The 13,711-nt window shown below is 46.2% G+C and overlaps 1 protein-coding gene across 1 annotated transcript in view; it reads right to left on the bottom strand.

The window, feature by feature from the left end:
- The window catches only part of TMEM184C (transmembrane protein 184C), a 191,388-nt gene extending 186,714 nt beyond the window's left edge, over positions 1 to 4,674 (bottom strand). Inside the window, exon 1 of the mRNA XM_069242626.1 lies at positions 4,402 to 4,674. Within this exon, the coding sequence (XP_069098727.1) occupies positions 4,402 to 4,518 (117 nt within the window). The 5' untranslated portion in view covers positions 4,519 to 4,674. The remainder of the gene's footprint in view (positions 1 to 4,401) is intronic.
- Positions 4,675 to 13,711: the final 9,037 nt, after the last annotated feature.

The raw sequence follows: 13,711 nt of genomic DNA, 5'->3' as shown, positions 1-13,711 counted from the left end.
TGTTTCATTTAATACAGCAGATTACATCAGTGCATTTAGAACTATTTTTAAGTGATAGTTTTCCAATATGAATTTAGATTCATTCATTCTCTCTGCCCCTCTCACCGCAGACAATGCTAATGGAAAACTAAGATGCAAGTCAGCTGTTGTGTGCACTCTTTTGGTGGCTGGGTTTCTAATAAACATTGACAACATTGTAGTTTACTAACAAACAAAGGAGAAGGGTTGAAGCCATGTATTTTGATATTCTCATAAGTGATGATGAAGAAAGAGGAGGGAACTTGAAGAAGAAGAAAGAAAAAAAACAATTGCCAAGGGTCACACAATTTGGTTACGTAGCAAAGCAGAGATTAACCCTGGTTTTACATTGTGGAATTCAGCCACTAGATGTATATCCTTTGGCTCTTCTAAATCCACCTAACTTCTAGCCCCACCACAACTCCAACTACTGTTCTGCTGGCATCGATGCAGCCCTCAGCCACATCACATAGCAAATTACTTCACCCCTGGGAAAATGTTTGTGAGTGCCCAGGGTCTAAAAACTTTTCAAATATTTCATACTTGTTTATTTTTGATCCATAGCATCTCTAAACACATAAAAAATTGCAATCATAAAAACAAGTTGTGATGCAAAATATTTAAGGCACATATGGTATTTTTACAAAAGTAGTGGAAAAACAATTCACTACAGATGTAGCTATTCAAAAGGTATAAACTAAACAACATAATTCCAAATAGTTATTCTAAGCTCCTATTATATACTGCAGATACTAGAGGAGCAGTGGAAACCCCAAAGTGATGTAAAATAACAATAAGCATGTAGAAAGCGGATACTTTTTCATCAGGGCTATATAAAGGTTAGCTCATTGGAATAATTTAAAGTATTTAGGCCTGAGTAGTGATGAATGGATTTGAAACAGACTGTAAATGCCACTTGTGTGTGAGTTACATGATGGAGCAATTCAATGCATACCATGATAGAACGCAGGCAGAACATAAAAGGGATCTGATGCGGCAGCACGAATTTAAATTAATTTCCACCAAAATGTGATTGGAGAGTGGGCCTCACTTTTAGAAACATTTATTTAGTGCCATGTTGATTGTGTCTGTGAACTGTGTACTTTGCAAGTGAGATTTAATTAATACATTTTACGAATTTAGTTCCTGAAACATAACCATGCACAAATCATCACCTTTCCTGTAAACGTAGAGTTAAGAGGAGGCAGCATCTGTCTGAACTGCACAAGGTATGACTGGAAACCCGCAGGGGCCAAATAGATTAGCCCCGACAAAACAACTCAAAGTTGCTTTAATTCAATGTATTGGCTATATTCAACTCCCCCCACAGGGAGGCTTGAGATCTGACCGCAAGGAGAACTTCTGATACCTTGGGGAAACACAAACTAACATGCTAAAACCAGTACTGTAGTTGTAGTAAAAGATATAAGAGCGACTATCTTTTATCAGACATATCATGGCTGGAAGTAGGTGTCCAAAAGAGAGGCTGCCAACAACCATCAAAGCTCCATGCAGACAGTGTGCATTCCGAGGGTGCTGGAGGCACCGTCTGTGTGAAGGCATTGGCCTCGGCTCTCCCTGAGAGCTGAGGCCAATGCTGCCGCACTGTTTCTGCTGGCCTGCCCAGCTGAAACATCATAATACAGCAGTGGGGAGGCTGCAAAAAACATAACCAGCCCCTAAGACTTTATTAATTTAAAAATAAAACCTTCCCAACTTAGCCTATGGAGCTAATGCACTACAATGGGGAAAAATGAAGTGGGCAAATGTTCCCTCACCAGGGCTTACAAAACAACTTTTATAATGCTCCTGCTTATAATTGCAATGCACCTTGTCCTTGGGGCACAGGGGCAGACTTTAGATTAATAAAGCATACTGGGGTAGGGCACCGTCATAGACAATCATCACATTTTTCATTGCAATGGCCCCTAAATTTGCAGAGACATAAGCCTCAAACACTTTTGAGGGGCCCCATATTACCTAAGGGCAATGAATATTTTGGGATATGAGAGATTCCGAGGCCCCTCTTCACATTCTGCAGGGGGGACCATCACTTTAATTATGTCACTTCATGTAACATCCCAGTCCCTGTACTCCAGCAAGACTGTCACCTAGTACACTACAAAATATTTTTACTTTGTAGTCAGAGAATGAAAAGTAAACACCTATCTCCATGTTAAGTGAGTAAGCAGCAGCTTGACATTTGACCTCTGTTTTGTTTTTTAAATCACAACAATGTGGCAAGATAAATCTTTATTGCTCATTCACCCTTTGAAATGCAGCATGGTTATTTCTGGGGTGATGCACCCCCCTGACCCCTACTTCCAGCACCTATGGGCAAAGATGCCAAACAAAGGTGGGTGAACAAAGGTATTTTTTTGTCCTGTCACACATAACACCTCTCAAACCTTCCTCTGCAACATAATTTACAATTTCGCTCAGCTCTGTAACTTATAAACATTTATGAAATCAATGTACTTTATTGTATTTAATTTGTACAATATATTTATGCATTGTGCAAATGCCATATCAGTGAAAAATAACATGTTAATAATAATGGAGCCGGTGGCAATGTTGCCGTGCATAGGGTGCAATAGCACCTGTTGCACTTTTCCGTTACGGGGCTGTCCATGGGGCCCTCCCTGCCCATGCCAAGTGCATGGACAGTGCAGGGGTCACCATGAGGCCCCCTTCACCCCTTCTCCGCCAGCTTTTACATGGCGGTGCAACCACCATGTAAAAGCTAGCAGAGAGGGTGCCAGTAATCCCCAGGACGTTGTTGCATGCAGCGCTGCCCTGGCGGATTAGGACTGCCAGTCCCTCCAGTGGAGGGAAACTGGCGGTCCGACTGTGGCCGAACCGCCACAGTCATAATGTGGCGGTCTGACCACCGTCAAAGCGGTCAGACTACCGCTTTGGCGGTGGTCAGACCGCCACCAAGGCCCTGGCGGCCTATAGTCTGCCAGGGTAGTAATAACGGCCTGGGTGTTTTAGTCTCAAATGGTGAATAGAGATGCTGCTGTCAGCCAGCCACTGACATAGATGGGCAGCGGTGCAGTAGCACACTGAACACAAAACCCACTAAGCAACGTGCACCATGTTTATAGACGAGTGACACACACTGACACATAAGTGTCGGGTGAGACGTGCACAAAAAATAAGAACACACGCACAAGACACAGGAAAACTGGCAGGGAAAGCAAACAAGGCCTACAAACAAGAAAGGCAAGAGAGGCCCGTGAATGTGCACAAGACAAAAAGAAAACGTATTCATACAAAAGAACGCAGACAGAAAAACACAATATAACTTATGAATAACGTTGAAAATACAGGTAGGGATGCAAACAACAAGTCTCATGCACGACGGCAGCACGATTTGTTAATCATACAAGAAGTAGAAAAAAGCAGCGGCTCTTGTCTTGAATGAGCGAGGGTTTCCCAGTCATGGTGGGATCACGCAGCCTTGGGTGAAGTTCTCTGGGACAGCAGTGTCTGCTGACCCAAGAAGCGCTGCACCCACGATGAAGATGTGCAAGGTCCAAGGCTGTGCCGGTCACCCATTTAAAAACAAACAAAAAAAAAAAAGTCCATCAACAATATATTAAAATGACTGCTGTGTATGTTTAGCTGTAGTTTTTTGCTGCTGCTGCTCTCGGGAGAGGGCAAAGTTGGAAACGAGGCATGAAGCATACTTGCCATGACCAACGGGAGAAGGAATAACGGAGCAACGTGGGATTCAGCAAATGGCAAGCCTATGGGCGAGCTGGAGCCCACTACAGTAGACAGGGTGTCTCGGTTCGAGACAGGACATGCGCACCGTCTAGAGCCGAGATCTAAAAAGCGCTATGATGCAGACATCACTGGCCACGTCATAGTAGTTTTTTCCACACACCGTGTCGCCATGTCGCACGTTATGATGCAACCAATGCCAGTCGTGGTAAAGCACTTGGGAAAAAAACGATCAGCCAAGCTGCACAGCAGCTGCCCTGCCACACAACATGACTAAAAACACTGACAAAACCATATTGCTTTACGGGGGCGACCTGTTGGGTGATTTACGTTGTAGGGTTTGAAGAGCTCGGACTGTTATCTGGCTCTTAGGACCGTAGCCGGTTGCCTGGCTAACCCCTACACATAAACATGGTTGCCTATCCACTTCCAAACAGCAACTGAGTAATCTGGTAATCCTTTGCAAGAGTTCAAACACAGAGTTCAACGACAACACAAGTCACCGGTTACCGTGAGCACATCAGGGGCTAGTTCAAGGGTTCACAATAAAAGGTATACGCCTTTTATTGTGTAGTAAGGGCGGGGTTTAACAGGTTACCCGAGCTCTGTTAAATCTGTGGGACAGTGTGCCACTCCGGGAACCACCGCTCTTACCTTCATCTTGTGCATTTCCCACACACACAGCGGAATAGCAACAAGCAGACCCAGCACATAAAGCAGCACCACAAGCGGCCGGATCCAGCGCCGCCAATTTCTGCAGGTGCACGCCATGATCGATAGGGGCACCGGAGACCCCAGTGGGTTAGGGAGAGGTAAAACGCAACACCACCTGTGTTGTGATTCTCGTGTAAAAACAGTGGAGAATCACAACACCCACAAGACCTCTGCCACTCGAGTATAGTCTAGCAATAAACAACAACTACCGGCTTCCGGCTTGAATGGCATTTCTAATTGGTCTGTTGGGGGAACGTCACTCACCCCGGAAGAAACCTGTCGAAAGAGATTGGCTGGAAATTAGGGACCGCCTACTGCGTTTTTTTCAATCCACCTCTTCTGGCGAATACGAGTTCTGATTTGCTTTCAGTTTATGTCGTAATTAGTTGATGTCTTCGGGAGGCTCGACACGTGATTGACCACTGGTATTTTTTTTCTGAGATTTTCAGGTAAATAATGGTTTGAGTGCGGCCAGTTGTTGCCGGTGCTGACCACTGGCACTTATTTTTTTAGGGCCGGCGCTCAGTCTTCTGCCTCAAGCATTTGCTACGAGCAAAAGACACGTTTGGGAAAGACGGAGCAAGAGAAAAACGAAAAAGCGTCAAGATGAGAGAAAGCGGAAAGTTGCAGGTGTGAGCTGAAGGGGCAGGGAGTTAATTTAACCCCTTCGCTGCCAGACCTTTTCCCCCTCCTGTGCCGAGCCTTTTTTTGGCTATTTGGGGCAGTTCGCGCTTAGGCCCTCATAACTTTTTGTTCACATAAGCTACCCACGCCAAACTTGCGTCCTTTTTTTTCCAACATCCAAGGGATTCTAGAGGTACCCAGACTTTGTGGGTTCCCTTGAAGGAGGCCAAGAAATTAGCCAAAATACAGCAAAAAAATTAAGTTTTTTTTTAAAAAAATGGGAAAAAGTAGCTGCAGAAGAAGGCTTGTGGTTTTTTCCCTGAAAATGGCATCAACAAAGGGTTTGCGGTGCTAAAATCACCAGGTTAACAGTTTTCAGGAACAGGCAGACTTGAATCAGAAAACCCAATTTTTCAACACAAATTTGGCATTTTACTGGGACATACCCCATTTTTACAATTTTTTTGTGCTTTCAGCCTCCTTCCAGTCAGTGACGAAAATGGGCATGAAACCAATGCTGGATCCCAGAAACCTAAACATTTCTGAAAAGTAGACAAAATTCTGAATTCAGCAAGGGGTCATTTGTGTAGACCCTACAAGGGTTTCCTACAGAAAATAAAACTGAAAAAGAAAAATATTGAAATTGAGGTGAACAAAAACATCAATTTTTCTCTACGTTTTTCTCTGTAACTTTTTCCTGCAATGTCAGATTTTCGAAAGCAATATACCGTTACATCTGCTGGACTCCTGGTTGTGGGGATATATAGGGCTTGTAGGTTCATCAAGAACCCTAGGTACCCAGAGCTAATAAATGAGCTGCACCCTGCAGTGCGTTTTCATTCTATACCGGGTATACAGCAATTCATTTGCTGAAATATAAAGAGTGAAAAATAGCTATCCCAGAATCCTTTGCAAACCTCAAAATTTGGCTAAAAAAAACAAATTTTCCTCACATTTCGGTGACCGAAAGTTCTGGAATCTGAGAGGAGCCACAAATTTCCTTCCACCCAGCGTTCCCCCAAGTCTCCAGATAAAAATGATACCTCACTTGTGTGGGTAGGCCTAGCGCCCGCAACAGTAAATGCCCCAAAACGCAACGTGGACACATCAAATTTTTTTAAAGAAAACAGAGGTGTTTTTTGCAAAGTGCCTACCTGTAGATTCTGGCCTCTAGCTCAGCCGGCACCTAGGGAAACCTACCAAACTTGGACACATCACATTTTTTCATAGAAAACAGTGCCTACCTGTGGATTTTGGCCTCTAGCTCAGCCGGCCCCAGGGGGGGGCAGAAATGGCCTAAAATAAATTTGTCCTCCACCCCCACAACCCCCCCCCCGGCAGCGACCCTTGCCTACGGGGTCGCTCCCCCTGCTTGACATTGGCGCCACAAAAAAAATCCCCGGTGCCTAGTGGTTTCTGCCCCCTTGGGGGCAGATTGACCTAAAATCGGCCAGTCTGCCCCCAAGGGGGGCAGAAATGGTCTAAATACAATTGCCCCCCAGGGGAGTGACCCTTGCCTAATGGGTAGCTCCCCATCTCTAAAAAAAAAAAAACACAAAAAACAATTTGCCCTGGCGCCTAGAGGTTTCTGCCCCCTCTGGGGGCAGATCAGCCTAATAACAATAGGCCGATCTGCCCCCGGGGGGGCAGAAATGGCCTAAAATAAATTTGCCCCCGCCCCCTCAACCCCCCCCGGGAGCGACCCTTGCCTACGGGGTCGCTCCCCCTGCGTGACATTGGCGCCAGAAAAAAAATCCCCGGTGCCTAGTGGTTTCTGACCTAAAATCGGCCAATCTGCCCCCAAGGGGGGCAGAAATGGTCTAAATACAATTTGCCCCCCGGGGAGCGACCCTTGCCTAATGGGTCGCTCCCCATCTCTAAAAAAACAAACAAACAAAAAAAAAACACAAAAAAACAATTTGCCCTGGCGCCTAGAGGTTTCTGCCCCCCTTGGGGGCAGACCAGCCTAATAACAATAGGCCGATCTGCCCCCGGGGGGGCAGAAATGGGCTAAAATAAATTTGCCCCGACCCCCTAACCCCCCCCGGGAGCGACCCTTGCCTACGGGGTCGCTCCCCCTGCGTGACATTGGCACCAAAAAAAAAATCCCCGGTGCCTAGTGGTTTCTGCCCCCTTGGGGGCAGATTGACCTAAAATCGGCCAGTCTGCCCCCAAGGGGGGCAGAAATGGTCTAAATACAATTGCCCACCAGGGGAGTGACCCTTGCCTAATGGGTAGCTCCCCATCTCTAAAAAAAAAAAACACAAAAACCAATTTGCCCTGGCGCCTAGAGGTTTCTGCCCCCCCCTGGGGGCAGATCAGCCTAATAACAATAGGCCGATCTGCCCCCGGAGGGGCAGAAATGGCCTAAAATAAATTTGCCCCCGCCCCCTCAACCCCCCCCCGGGAGCGACCCTTGCCTACGGGGTCGCTCCCCCTGCGTGACATTGGCGCCAGAAAAAAAATCCCCGGTGCCTAGTGGTTTCTGACCTAAAATCGGCCAATCTGCCCCCAAGGGGGGAGAAATGGTCTAAATACAATTTGCCCCCCCGGGGAGCGACCCTTGCCTAATGGGTCGCTCCCCATCTCTAAAAAAACAAACAAACAAAAAAAAAACACAAAAAAACAATTTGCCCTGGCGCCTAGAGGTTTCTGCCCCCCCTGGGGGCAGACCAGCCGAATAACAATAGGCCGATCTGCCCCCGGGGGGGCAGAAATTGCCTAAAATAAATTTGCCCCGACCCCCCAACCCCCCCGGGAGCGACCCTTGCCTATGGGGTCGCTCCCCCTGTGTGACATTGGCGCCCAAAAAAAAATCCCCGGTGCTTATTGGTTTCTGCCCCCTTGGGGGCAGATTGACCTAAAATCGGCCAATCTGCTCCCAAGGGGGGGAGAAATGGTCTAAATACGATTTGCCCCCCAGGGGAGCGACCCTTGCCTAATGGGTCTCTCCCCATCTCTAAAAAAACAAACAAACCAAAAAAAAAAACCCAAAAAAATTTTGCCCTGGCTACTAGAGGTTTCTGCCCCCCCCCCCCCCCAGGGGCAGATCGGCCTAATAACAATAGGCCGATCTGCCCCCAGGGGGGGCAGAAATAGCCTAAAATAAATCCCCCTCCTCCCCCCGGGAGCTACCCTTGCCTACGGGATCGCTCCCCCTGCGTGACATTGGCGCAACAAAAAAAATCCCCTGTGCCTAGTGGTTTCTGCCCCCTTGGGGGCAGATTGACCTAAAATCGGCCAATCTGCTCCCAAGGGGGGCAGAAATAGTCTAAATACAATTTACCCCCCAGGGGATCGACCTTTGCCTAATGGGCGATCCCCATCCCTAAAAAAACAAAAAAAAAAAAAAAAATGCCCTGGCGCCTAGAGGTTTCTGCCCCCCTGGGGGCAGATCGGCCTAATAACAATAGGCCAATCTGCCCCCAGGGGGGACAGAAATGGCCTAAAATAAATGTAAACCCCCCCCGGGATCGACCCTTGCCTACGGGGTCGCTCCGCCTGCGTGACATTGGCGCCAAAAATAAAATCCCCGGTGCCTAGTGGTTTGATTGGCATAGCAAAAATAGGCCAATCTGCCCCCAAGGGGGTCAGAAATGGCCTAAATATAAGTTGCCCCCTAGGGGAGCGACCCTTGCCTAAGGGGTCGCTCCCCACCTAAAAAAGAACCAAAACAAAACAAAAAGAAAAAAAAAAAATGATCCCTGGTGCCTAGAGGTTCTGCTCCCTCTGTGCTCTTTGACCAGGACGTAATGGTTACGTCCTGGGCACAGCAGCACTGTGCCTCAGGATGTAACCATTACGTCCTGGGCACAGAACCGGTTAAATGGATTGAAGCGGTCAGAGATGGCATCGGGATTACGCTGCCTCAGTACTCCATGTTCACACATTTAGTTGCAGCAGCCGCGTGTTTAAGAGGAGGACTTTAAGCACCTGCACCTTTTTATTTACAAATTAAGCACTGAGTGCGGGTAAAGAAGCACCAAATATAAGAAAGATTTTAAAGGTATAATTATATACTCTACCAACCTTTCATCTAAACTGCCATGTGACAGTGACGTTTGTGTTAGAAAGCTACATTTCCATTAGGGGCAATTGAGCTAAACACATGAAATAGAAAATTACAGTAGGTGGCTATCAGGGACGGAGCTGGACCTGAATTTCGGGAAATATAAATGTTTCTAGCTTATGCATCAAGAATTTTCAATTCTATTAAGGACACAGAGGCAAGGATTTTGCTTCTCTCTCTTTACTGCAAGTCAAATGGCAGCCAATCAAAACACTTAATAACAAAAAAACTACTTTTCCCATGAACCCTAGAAGTCCATAATGTCCACCAATCACAGGTCTGACCCCTGTATATCTGTCTCTGCTAACACAGTCCTTCCTCATTCTTTGCAATCAAAATCAAACAAGTACTTGACTCCTTGGAACTGGAATCTCCTTGAAAAGCTGGAACTCTGAAGATGTCATCAATCCTCCTGTCTGAGGAATACCAAGATTCACCTTAATCTTTGTTACCGCACGACCGCTCAGGTACCTTTGTTCTCAGTACCTAAAAATAAAGAGAAACACAAATAATAGCCTTCTCCAGAAATTATATAATGGGTGGGCATGCAATCATTCGAACATAATGCATAGCAAATTCAACAAGATAAACAGCACAATAAATTATCTTCAGGGTGGGATAATCCTCGTCTCCGTGTCCTTAATAGAATTGAAAATTCTTGACGGGTAAGCTAGAATTTTTATTCTATGTCAGGACCGGAGACTTCGGATTATGCTAGTTCAAAGCTGATCCACCACTGCAGAAACAACATCAACAATATGTTTGTGATAGAAAACCTTAAATGTGGAGTCTGATGACCAATCAGCCGCTCTAATAATGTCCTCCCAACGAGAACCAACAGAAAGCGCCTCAGAGGCCATAGCTCCTCGAACTGAATGTGCCCCAAACTTAGAAACATCTATTCCAGCTTCCTGCAAAATCCATCGAACCCAATGTGCTAGAGTAGCCACAGAGAATGGACCAAAAGGTTTCTGCAAAGAAATACGCGATTGCCCCTGTAAATCTCTACAGTTCTCACGAGTACACTCATAAGCTTTTAAACATTTGACAATGCATAACTTCTGATGGTGAGGAAAAGCTGGATAAGATACACATCTAGAAACTGTCTTTGTACGGTTTGAAATAGTAAATGAAACTCCCGAAGGAGTAAATACTCTACCTGCTAGATCCAGTGCACGCACATCCGACACTCGCCGGCAGGACAGAAGACAAAGTAAAATAGTTAGTTTTGCTGAGAGTTGCTTACGTGAAAGCTCTTCATTACACGGCCAAGCTCTCAAGAATCGTAAGACTATATCTACATCCCATAGAGATGAATATCTGGGCTGAGGAGGGTCAACCATTCTAATACCATGCATCAGTTTACATACTAACGGGTGTTCCCCTACCAATTTCACTTCTAGATGGGGATGACCCGCTGAAATCGCAGATCTAAAATTGTTAATGGTTCTGTAAGTTAAGCCTTGTGAGGCTAGGTCAGAAAGGAAATTAACAATCATACTAATAGTCGTCCCCAGGGGATCAAGACTTTCTTCACCACACCAACATACCCATCACTTCCATGAAGATTGATATCTCTTGTGAGTGGAAGGTGCCCAAGATTAGGATAAGAAAAACAGCGCTTTGTCTGAAACTCCAGGCTTTTGCCATAGTCTCCGGAAATTCTCCACGCCATCAGCGATAATTGCCCCATTAAATCGGAGGATGCGGAGACCCCACTGAGTCCAGCAACAGCCGAAGATTTGGCGGGATTGCAATCGGATGTGCACGCTACATTGACATCGCAACTGGAAACCATGGTTGCGCCTTCCAAATGGGCGTCACCAAAATTAATTCCGCCTTCTGTCTTCTTACCTGAGAGAATACACTCTGAATCATGGCAAAAGGAGAAAACGCATAAAGCATCCTTTTCCCCTGTGATTGCAGGAATGCATCCGTTCCCAACGCTAAGGGATCCGGTCTCCAACTGAAGAAGTGGGTCATTTGAGCATTGAGCCTTGAGGCAAAGAGATCCATCAGACAAGGATCCCACTGAAGGTTCAACTTGTGGAATACTTGAGGGTTGAGTTTCCTATCGCTGCCATCCCCGAGGAAATGGGAGTTCCAATCTGCAATCAGATTGGTTCAACCCAGAATATATTCTGCCATCACAGAAATGTTATATTGCATGCAAAACTGCCAGAACTCCTTTGCAATTTCCACAAGAACCTGAGATCTGGTCTCCCCTAGATGGTTTATATACTGAACAGCCGAAATGTTGTCCATTCGAAGAAGAATGCAACATTTCGCCTGTCGTGGAGACAGGAAGCAAATTGCAAACGCCCCACCAATAGCTCTAGGCAGTTGATATGGAGGTTCAACTCCTCCGGAGACCACTGACCTCCTGTCTGGACTGAACCACAACGAGCCCCCCCAGCCCCATGGCTGGCATCTGATTCTATAATCATCTATGGGGCTGATGCAAAGATGGCTTTGCCGTTCCACGCATCCATGTGTGGTAACCACCAATCGATCTCCGCTCTGGCTTCCTCCCACAGAACAATCTGTTCCGCGTAGGATAAGTCTTTGCGAAGATGCATGTTCTTCAGGCGTTGTAAGGCTTGGTAATGAAGAGGCCCTGGAAAAATCACCTCAATGGATGAGGCCAATAGACCCACCTATCGTGCTAAGGTCTTCAGTGATATAGTCGGAGAGGCAAGGGCTCTCCTCAACTCTTTCTTGATGGAATTCCTTTTTTTCAGAGGTAATAACAATTGGGCCTTGACAGAGTCTACCTGAAAACCTACGAATTCTATGATTCTGGGTGGGGTCATCACCGACTTGTCCGATTTGATAAGGAACCCTAGATCCTAAAGGAGCTGGACTGTCCAAGACAGATGTAACAAGACCGACTCCTCTGTCTCAGCCATGATCAGAATATCGTCCAGATATATAATGAGGCGAATACCTCTTTCCATGAGGAACTGTACTACTGGTCTTAAGAGTTTGTTAAAACGCCACGGGGCGGAGGAAAGACCAAAAGGGAGAACAGCAAATTCGTACCATTGATCTTGCCAGTGGAATTGGAGATAACGACGTTGTGGTTTGACAATGGGGACCGTAAGGTATGCGTCTTTGAGATCTAAACGCACTAAATAGTCGCCCTCCTGAAGAAGATCTCTTAAGAGATGGATACCCTCCATCTTGAAATGACGGTAGACCACCCATGAATTGAAATCCCTTAGATTGAGAACCAGGCGAGATCCGACACCTAAAAATAGCACTGACAAACTCTGAAAGGTGGGGACTTGATCTGAGGATAGCTTATTTCTGCAGAAGGGATGCTACTTCTTTGTCCATGAAGAACTCTCTATCTGGAAACAATGAATGGGACGAGGAAGAGAACTCTTCTGAGGGGAGGCGTAAAACTCTATTTTGTAACCCCGCACCGTCTGAAGAACCCAAGGGTCTTGTGAAATACGTTCCCAAGCCACAATGTGATCCTTCAACCTTCCCCCCCAGAAAAACCTCTGAGAAAGGAATAATTCTCACCCGTAGAAGTTCCTTCGGAGGAGTTAAAACTACTGTGTTGTTGCTGAAGCCATGACCTCAACCTCGCAGGGCTTTTGTTGGATAGAACCCCGATCTGGAGTAATAACCCTGGCTCTGTTGATTGTAACCTCCAGAGTTCTGGTAGTATGCGCAGCCTGGCACTCGACCCCTGTAGCGTGCGGCCCTTAGAAAGAGCCCCCGTTGAACATCTTCTTAATTGAAGATTGGGCTTTGTCCAGCACGGAAAAAGTGGCAACATACTTCCCCAAATCCTTGAAAAAATTGTTGCCAAAGAGCAAGCCATTCGCCGAAGAACCAGCCTCATTAGGTGCCAATTCTGCTAGTTTAGGATCAATGCGCATCAAGAATGAACGTCTGCGCTCTGTAGACATAGCATAGTTCGCATTGCCCAACAGACAGCTCACTGAGCCCATACTAACATGGTTTGGGGATCCAAAGGAGTACTAGATTACTTGGCTTGGACGGCCAGTTCTAAGATCTTCGTGAGCAGGCCAGCCTTTCCAGGCTTGGTTCAAGCCTTTCTTTGGATCTTTGGAAAATCTTTTGATGAAAGTTGCCATGTTTGGGACTAAATCAGGAGTATCTGCTACTTTGCCCAATAACGAGGGATGGGGACATTCCAAATGCAAAGTGTTGCGCACTTCACGGTCAAAACCCTTTCTAATACGGTCTTGCACATAATGAGCTACCTGTGCACATGGGATCCATTCAGTAGAGCGGGGATGGATTATGCTTTCTGGATCAAATGATAATGTGCGGGGAACTCAAACACTCTCCTGCAAGTTATGAGAATTACTTTTGCGTTTGCCAGACAGCTTAGGTTTGTCCTGTTCTTGGTCAGAACCTGAAGAGTGTGAGTCAGAAGAAGGAACACCTTTTGTCAGAATGGAGAAGTCCATAACGGTCTCAGGAACTTCCAACGCTGGAAATGAACCATATTCATGGTCTTTTATCACAGATGCAGCCATGTGTGCCAAGATGTCTGCAGATGGTCCCTTTGAGGCT

The sequence above is a fragment of the Pleurodeles waltl genome, chromosome 1_2 (assembly GCF_031143425.1).
Source record: "Pleurodeles waltl isolate 20211129_DDA chromosome 1_2, aPleWal1.hap1.20221129, whole genome shotgun sequence".
Classification (NCBI taxonomy): domain Eukaryota; kingdom Metazoa; phylum Chordata; class Amphibia; order Caudata; family Salamandridae; genus Pleurodeles; species Pleurodeles waltl.
This window is presented reverse-complemented; position numbering and strand designations above follow the sequence as displayed.